Source organism: Lutjanus erythropterus, chromosome 2 (genome assembly GCF_056507025.1).
Source record: "Lutjanus erythropterus isolate fLutEry1 chromosome 2, fLutEry1.hap2, whole genome shotgun sequence".
Taxonomy (NCBI): domain Eukaryota; kingdom Metazoa; phylum Chordata; class Actinopteri; order Lutjaniformes; family Lutjanidae; genus Lutjanus; species Lutjanus erythropterus.
Window position 1 is genome coordinate 21,310,404 of NC_139318.1, and position 9,282 is coordinate 21,319,685.

At 39.2% G+C, this 9,282-nt stretch overlaps 1 protein-coding gene across 1 annotated transcript; it reads left to right on the forward strand.

Annotated features, from left to right (window-relative positions):
- The first annotated feature begins 210 nt into the window (after positions 1-210).
- pmela (premelanosome protein a) lies at positions 211-9,054 on the forward strand. Its single transcript, XM_084732015.1, has 12 exons — positions 211-371; positions 2,184-2,279; positions 2,379-2,525; positions 2,825-2,959; positions 3,908-4,069; positions 4,172-4,456; positions 4,821-5,648; positions 5,732-5,893; positions 6,005-6,107; positions 6,890-7,095; positions 7,180-7,270; positions 8,767-9,054. Exons 1-12 carry the CDS (start codon positions 314-316, stop codon positions 8,912-8,914), a joined length of 2,421 nt encoding a protein of 806 aa, XP_084588141.1. The 5' UTR covers positions 211-313; the 3' UTR covers positions 8,915-9,054.
- The last annotated feature ends 228 nt before the right edge of the window (positions 9,055-9,282 follow it).

A 9,282-nucleotide genomic window follows, 5' to 3' on the forward strand; every position in this document is an offset into this window, starting at 1 on the left:
GCGGATTAGAAAATGAGGATTAGAAAATGTAATAAAATGATAATAGTAATGTCACAAGCTAGAGCTAAACATAACAATTCCTGTAAAACACAACAAAATAGTACTGATGGAGTTTCAGAGGGGTGGTGCCAGTTTGCAGACTCCCGCTGATGTCAGAGGTGAGAGGAAACTTTATGGTAATTCAGATCCGAGGAGGGCCTCTTAAACAGAGTGAGGAGACTTTTCTGAAGTCTCTTTGGGAGTTGTGTTGGGGTTTAGGACTGCTGGGTGAGGATCGGGGCTCAGAGAGAGGACACACACAACCAAATACAGGATGACGACTCTGACACTGGTGCTGCTGGTTTTGGTTTTTACATCTGCCACCGCAATAAGTGAGTACATCAACCATTAGATTCAGTCAGCTGTTAGGTGGATGTTTGATTTGCTTCAGAAAAATCATATATGCTGAGCAACAAGTGAATTTCTTAGCAAGACAATAAAGGATGTTCTACTGCCTTGTAAGAATAAATACGGTTTATAAGTAATTATTACAGTTCTGCAATCAAAAAGGTGAAAAAAAACTTCAGTGAATGCTTTTTCCATCAGAAAACCACTTTATTTCCCCCTCATTGCAACTAAACTGTACTGCATTTTCTATCTCATCTGACATTAAATATCTAGAGTAAGAGAAAGTGAAAAAGGATTAAGTGGAATTATTTTAATGGCGCAATTCTTCTTCTCAGTTTAAGAACAAAGACTGAAAGCTGAGTGCGAGCCTCAGTTATGAGTTTAGCAACAGAGAAAGTGATTTATTGTAATTTCTGTGACAAATTTCTTTCCCACCAATTACAAGGTTGTGTCTGAATCTATTTCTTTGTTTGGACTACAAACTGAGCAGTAAATGTGTTGACCTATGATTTTTTCGCTTATTTCATGCTAACACACTCCACACTGTTAAACAGAAACAAGATGGACTTGAACTTTTATATGCCAAAGTTTTATACTGTTTAAGTGTTTCTTATGCCAGTTTGCATTCATGACTACGGGCTCAGAGGTGTATGCTGTAATTCAGAATACTGTCATTCAAAATATTGTCCCACTTTGAAATTTTAAAATCACCTTTCATGTTAATGTGAGGGGATTTCATGCAATAGCATTTTCACATATACACACAAATTGTATTTTACTTGCTGTTTTCATGCTGTGTATTATTATGCATTTATTAACTGTTAAGCACTTTTAGACTGCTGTTTTGAAAAGTGCTATATAAATAAAGCTTACTTACTTACTTAGTTACTTACACATCACTGGCTGAGAGAAAACCCAGTCAGCCAGTCAGTTGTCTGGGATCCCTCATTCCTTTCACTGGGATTACTGCTGCTGCTGCTCAGCTGATAGTCACATGAAAGGGATTGAGGGGGATTGCAGGTCGTGTGACTCCCACCGCCAAGAACCCCGACACTTCTCACCCCTCCTCAACACTACAAACATAAACCTGCTCGCATTCACAGAAATATCTCTAATATTATGTTCTTAGCCTGCTAGATTGTACAATATGATACAATACAATGCGATGCAATGTGATACGATACGATACGATACGATACACCTTTATTGTCAGTTTACACTGAAATTCATTTTGCATCCTTGGGCAGTTTAATTCAAGAGATTTACACACAGATAAAACATACAGATAGGACACTTTTCATTGATGTACGAAACACATGAAAATACCATGTGTTTCAAAATCATCATTACACATCTCACATGATATCCTCTGGATTCAGATCTCAGTTACCATATAGAATTTGTACCTCTTTTAAATAATCTATACAACTTTAATTCTACATTGTACTGTATATCATTTTAATGTGGTTCAATTTAAAAATGTGAGTTCCCATGCTGCCTTACAAACGTGAGTTAACTGAAAATGGGTTGAATAATATTTTCACAGTCATTTTATGAGTTTTTAAAACATAAAACCAACTGAGTTAAGTGAACTTGACAAAACATTCAAGTTTAATAAGCTTAAGATATTAAGCTGAATAAGTTAAGTGCACAGGCGTAGGGAATAAATACTAACCTTCATCAAGGTTAGCATTGTTTTCATTATTATGAAAAGAAACCACCAGGATCCATCTCAGCACAAAGGTTAGAGGTATATCTTCCCACTCTTCATGAAGAGTTTGCACTTTTTCTTCCAGAACCAAGAAGTCAGTTCACACGTTACCGCTCATGGAACTCACGGATGTATCCAGTGTGGAAAGATGGAGACCCGAGATTCAGGAACTGTTGGTCCGGTGAGGCTCATTCCTCCATTTCTAAAAACAAAAATATATAAACTTATAAACTTTTCTGTCTCAGTCTAAAGATCTTAAATTGTGTGATCTCCTTTCCAGGTGGTGAAGTAACTTTTGATCTAAAAAATGATGCACCCACCCTGACTGGAGCAAGAGCAACCTTCAACATTAATCTTAATTTCCCACCAAACCAGACAGTGCTCTCTGATGGGCAGGTGGTCTGGGCACGAAACTGCACCATTAATGGTAAGATAAACTTTCCAGTCATGAAATGTCATCATTTTAGCTGTTTTCATTAATGCTAAAAGCCAAAATCAATAACAAGAAGCTATGAACAGATCATTTTATCACAGATGTGATTACAAAATGATCTTCAACCTGTGGATAAAAAGTTTCTGTCATGGTATTCTCTAAAGAAATAAGAAGTAACTTACACTTTAAAAAAGCCTTTTTTCTCTTAATTGCTTTTTGAATTTCATATCCATATTTTATTCTTTATTTATTTCACATGTGTTGCCTCATATCAATATGCTGCTTTTTTCCAGGACAACAGTATCAGGAGGGTCAGGCTGTGTATCCTGACCAGGACACTCAGCAGACCGGAGTTTTCCCTGATGGCACACCGTTAACCAGGAGCCAGAACAAGAAACCCCGCTATGTGTTTGTGTGGAAAACATGGGGTAAAGATATATATATATATACATTTTATATTTTGATTAATCTAATAATCATAGGGCTGCTCCCTCCATGGCTGTATGTAATGCTCCAGTAGTAGCATTGTGTTTCAGGTAAGACATTTTTTTTGTTAGCACAAAACAACCCATAGTAAACCTGCAGTGATGAGAAAAGGGACACCACATTCAATGACAAAGACTGCATTACATTAACATGTAAAATCCCCTGAGAGACAAAGGACAGAGCATAAAGGGTCTGTAAAAGAATAGCAGGGAGGTTTCTCCTCCAGGCAGGGAAGTTAAAGTGCAACAATTTCCCCAGGCTGTATCACAAACAAAGAAAAAGACTTTTTAGTTACAACTTGTGAATGATCTTCTATCTCTGATACTTTATATTTGTCATGAAAAGTTGGCATCTCTTTGTGCATCTGAAGAAACGGCAACAGAAAATACATGCAGGATTTAAACTGTGCTGTTAAATCTTTAACTTTGAATAATGTGTATTATGTGGATTAAATTAGTGTTGCTTTAGTAAGCGTAATTGCTTTGTGGTGGCCTTACCCCTAGTCATAAATCTATACTAAAAGTTGTGTTTTGGCTCGTGCATTCAAATTCTGACAACACTGAGATGAAAGTATATGATGGCAATAGGATGGCAAAAAGTTGTAGCAGTTTTTTGAGAATTTGAGAATTGATAAAAATTGTCAAAAATCCTTCCAAAATATGATATATACCATAGAAATTTCATGCTGTGATTTGGTATCAAAAACCTTTGATTTTTGAAAACTTTCTGGGAGATTTCTGCAAAAACACATCAAACACAAGCCTTGACAATAGCAACTCACACAATATAATGAGAGTGACACCTGGAGTGTCTCCAAAATGTGTGAATTCAATTATTTTTGCTGTGATTAACAGACCACTCTAAGTAATCACGCTGTTGCTCTATTGAAGGGCGTTACTGGCAGGTGGCAGATGGACCGTCATCCTCCCTCACTATCGGCACAGACAACGTCCCCCTGGGCTCCTACAACATGGAGGTCGTCATCTATCACTGCCGTGGTCAAGACAAGTTCATCCCTCTCGGCTACGCTTCCACAGTCTTCACCATCACAGGTTTCCTTCCAACTGATGCATAACTTGAGGAAAATGATCCTAAATTATTCTATTTCTGTAACCCTCATCATAACCACTCTACGTCTTTTCCCCTGTCATCAGACCAGGTTCCTTTCACCATATCCCTCGCCCAAGTCAATGATGTAAACCAGGAAGATCAGAACTTCATCCAGAATCGAGCCATTGCTTTTACTGTGAAACTCCACGATCCCAGCCAGTATCTGAACAACGCCGACATCAGTTTCAGCTGGGACTTTGGTGATACCACTGGTACTCTGATCTCCAGAGACCTCACTGTCACACACACATACCTCAACGTTGGGACCTTCAAACCTCAGGTGGTCCTCATGGCAAGCATCCCCAATGGCTGCGGAAACCCCACTGCTGGTGAGATTTTAAACTAATTATTGTCTCTTTTTAATTCTCTATGTATTTTTTTTGTTGCTCCCATTTTTATGAGCTGAAGTAAAAAAAAGTCCAGAAGTTTGTCTATGCACACAAAAGGTTTATTTTTCTCAAATTTTGTTATAAAATTGGTTAAAATCTGATTGCTTAGTACTCACGTGACATGCAAGTCACGTGATGCACATGTGTTAGTGCTCACTAACAAAGATTTTAACAAATTTGTCAGCAAAATTTGAGAGAAATCAACCTTTGTGTGTGTACAGAGATTTTTTACTTCAGCTTATGAAAATAAAGCATTAGATGTCTGAACTAACTTTTGCTCATTTGTTTTAAACTTTTCTTTCAGTTGTTCCTGTTGATGCCTCTGCTGCTCCAGAGGTAGTTGTGATCCCTGCCACTGCTGCAGCTGCCCCAGCAGCACCAACTGAGGGAGGAGATGCAATTGCTCTGGATGTTCCTGCTTCTGTGCAGCCAGCTGAAGCAGCCGAAAACACAGAAGATGGAGAAGCAGTTGTTGACCCAGACACAGAAGTGGTAGAGGTTGCTTCAGTAGCTCCTGCAGTCGATGCAGCTGTTGTCCCAGAGGAACAAGATTCCGCAAACACTGCTGTGGAAGCAGATGTTGCTGCTGAGGATACAGATGCAGCAGCAGCAGGTGAGGATGCAGCAGCAGCAGGTGAGGAGGCTGCTGCTGCGTCTGTTGCACCTGCAGCTGAGGAGCCAGCAGATGCTGCTGCAGCTGCTGCAGATGAGACCGCAGTGGTTACAGATGCAGCTGAAGAAAATGTGGCTGTGATTGATGCTGCTGCTGCTTCAGTTGCCCCTGTCGTTGAGGGAGAAGAGGCCGTTGACACTGTCACTGTTGCTCCTGCAGCAGATGTAGCTGCAGAGGAAGAAGCTGCTGCTGCTGCTGCTGCTGCTGAGGCTACTGCTGCTCCTGTTCCTGCTGCTGATGCTGCTGCTGCTGTTGATGCCGCTGCTGATGTTGCTGCTGTCGATACTGCTGCAGAGGTTGTCCAAGCTGCGACAGAAGCCCCTGTTGATAACATCATAGCCCCTGCTGCCACTGAGGCCACAGCTGTAGAAGAGGTAGCACCGGCTGATGCTGCAGCTGATACCGAGGCTGAACTACAGGCAACTGAGAATGAAGTTGCAGCGACTGCAGCGACTGCAGGTGAGAATTTACTGTAAACTAAAATAAGCAGGTAAAAATGAAAAGATGGCTCTTGTAACAAAAGTCTTATGACAAATTGCCAGGTGATGAAGAAGCTGTTCCAGCTGAAGGCGAAGTTCAAGCAGAAGCAGAAACAGATCCAGCACAGGTTCCACTCATTGTGGCTAAGAGACAAGCCCCAGAGCTGACAGCTGACTGCATGGTCTACCGTTACGGCTCCCTCGCCACCTCCTTAGATGTTGTCCGTAAGTCAGTGTAGCTTTTGTGATTATGACAGTTTAAACCTCAGCAGATAAAAATATTATTTAATTGAAACTGATTTAAAATCTCTCTTACTGCCTCTTTCAACCCTGCAGAGGGTATTGAAAGTGTAGAGATTGTAGAGGTGGCCAACGTTGTATCACTTGCAACTGAGTTGGATCAGAACGCGGTGGACGTCACCATTACCTGTCAGGGAAGGTAAGCAGTAACATTCATCATTCACTCAATCTAATTGAAAATTTGTAGTGTCATGGTTGTTATTTCTTCTCGGCTACACAACTCAAACAAATCACCTGCACTCACACTTCACCCAAATCACTGGTGTGTGAGTAAACAATGTATGATCTGAGCCTGTTTCTGACACAGTTTTTAAGCCACAGTTTCTGCACACAGGATGGTACAGATGATCAAGGCAGCATGTTTCTGCCTTATTAGCATTATTGCCAGCAAACAAACTTCTACCTGCCTCAGATGTTTTAAATTAATCTTTAATTATTGATTTATTGTTTGATTTTCTATTTTGAATGTAGGTAGGTTTTACATCACAGACAGTTTACTCATATTGTCAGAGTTGGGATTAAACAATGTTTCTAAAATTGTATATTCAACCTACGTACAAAAAAACATGAAGAAAGAAATTGCACTGTAAACATGTAAACACTATTGGCAATTTATTGGAAACACCTGCATGGTCACAGCCTGTTAAATGGACATAAAGTGGGTCTGACTCTATAAAAATATGGAGCACAAAGACAGAATCAGGAGGTTCATTTACTGTTCAGCTTTACATTAGAGGTGTATTGATTTGGACTTCCCTAATGAACTTTTTAACTAAGACAACAATGATCTTTCAGTTAGCTGACATAGAAACTGTGATATGTGATGTCTTGTGTATTATGTTTAGTACAAAAACATGTATTTATAACAAGAAAATACTCACTTGTAACTATGTCCCTTCATCTTCACTCTCCTTCCCTCAGTCTGCCAAATGAGGTCTGCACAGTCATTTCGGATGCTGACTGTATCACACCGGTGGAGACCGTCTGTAATGCAGCCACACCCTCTCCAGACTGTCAAATGATCCTTCGTCAGTTCTTCAATGACTCTGGAGTATTTTGCATCAATGTCTCCTTGACCAATGATGTCAGTCTTGCTGTGGCAAGCGCTAGAGTCAGTGTGACAGTAGGTGGGTGGAAGAAAAATTAATAAATAGCCACAAACACACTTAATCTATAGGTTATCTCATTTGTATAATGTGCTTCAATTTCAGCTGCCGGTGGTTCCCCAGCTGGAACTGCAGCCACAGTCCTGGGTGTTATGGTTCTCGCCTGTGTTGTCTGTTGTATTGGTTTGATGTACAGGTGAGTACCTAATGCATTAACGTTTTTTAATTTGAGGCCTAAATGAATGGAAATTAAGAAAAATGAAAAGCCTAAAAATTGCAATGAAGAAAACCACCAACTGCAATAACTCCAACCAATAAATGAAAGCAAAGCTACTCTAATTATGGTACATCATTTATCCTAATTTGATTGTATAAAATACATTTCCGTTACTCTTATCACCAACATCAATATTTTTCAGTTTTGACTCTGTTTTAATGTCAGTCCCTCTGACCTTCCTCACATGGGATTGTTTCACTTGTCATCACAGGAAAAGCACATCGCTTTATTGATGGCTCAGTTCAGTATTAATGTGTCAGAGGCCATATCAATAAGCCATCAAGTGCAATATCAAAACATATTTTGAGGTAACCTGAAAAACTGAATCAAGAGCAGCATCTCTATGTACAGTATTAGGAAGAGTAAGGGTCCAGAGTTTGATCCCCATGGATCATCCAAATAGACAGTTTCCTTTTAACAGTCTGTCCAACAGTGCTTTGAGCAAACATCAACATGCTAACATGCTCACAATGACAATATTAACATGCTGATGTATAACAGGTACTATTTATCACGTTCATAATCTAAATTTAGCATGTTAGCACACTAACATTTACCAATAAGAGCTTAACAAAAAATACTACATAATTTTACATTTGCAGGTATTTGGTCATAAAACAATGTACAGCCCATTCTTATTCCCAACACAATAAATACCAATGCTCGGTGACTCATACAGATGCACACGGTACCCTTGAGTGGATGTACCCTTGAGATGCACCAGGCTTTTGATGCAGCATAAAGAGTGAGAAATCTATGTACGGAGGTTGGGTGGATGCATGAGTCAAACAAACCCATGATTTTAACACAGGAGACTGGCATCCATGACGTGTCCCATGTGAAACCAAAATGCTATTAAAAGTTTCAAGTACACATCATCACATGTGACCTATGTCCTGCAACTTGCCTGACAAATGCCATGTGATACATGTACGTATTCACCAAAGTGAATACAATGTATTCTGAGGTGGACATAAAATGTGTCTATAAAATGGATTTTTGTATAAAAAAAATCCACATTTTGTATCTATAAAATGGACAGTTGACTCAAAAGCATGAATGTCAATCACATGGTGGTGCTTGAGGAAAAGTCAGATGATCACCAAATCACCAAAAACATCTATACAAAAGTTCATGAAGCTCGGCTTTGACCAAAGAAATCTTGCCTTTTAACTATGTCCAAATAAGATTACCTCACTCACCAAAAAATAATGTGGTCATGCAAAAATCAGGCTAAGGCAAAGACAGAATGGAAAAGCAAAAACAGTTTTATTATTTTGTTTGTTATTGACAGACATTTTGGGCTTTATCTCATGCAATATAAACTAATATGTTTCACTAATCACTTCAACTTTGTCACTTCTTCATTAGTGGAGCCTCCTCAGCTGTCTCACCTGTTTAATATTTCTACACAGGCGGTTCAAGCAGTACCAGCCACTCAGAGAAGACGGTGTTGGCAGTAATGGCAGCTCAGTAACATCAGTGCCTTTGTTGTTGTGGAACTTGTTGAGCCGACAGTCACCAGGAGAGAGTCGTCCACTGCTTCAGGGGAGGATTGTGTAAATATCATCGAATAATGCACTCAACATCTACAGTATCTGCTAAAATATTGGCTTTATACCCATTATACTTTAACTGTAGCAATGTTCTAACTCCCACCTAATGTACTGAACCAGAACCAATTAAATGTACCGAGTTAAGTGTACGACATGTAGAAAATAGAAAGGAGTCAAGTGTGTAAAAAAGTGAAATAAAAATGTTCAAGCATTTGTAGACAAAAGTGATATTTATTTTGACCTACAGTATTTTGTATTAATTGGAACTTATAGTTTGTAGAAGTCATAACGTGTTCTCTTATTTGTGGCCTACTTATACTAAACCAATTGGAAAATCAATGTTAACGTATTTCAGTTCAATTTCTTTACAATGTA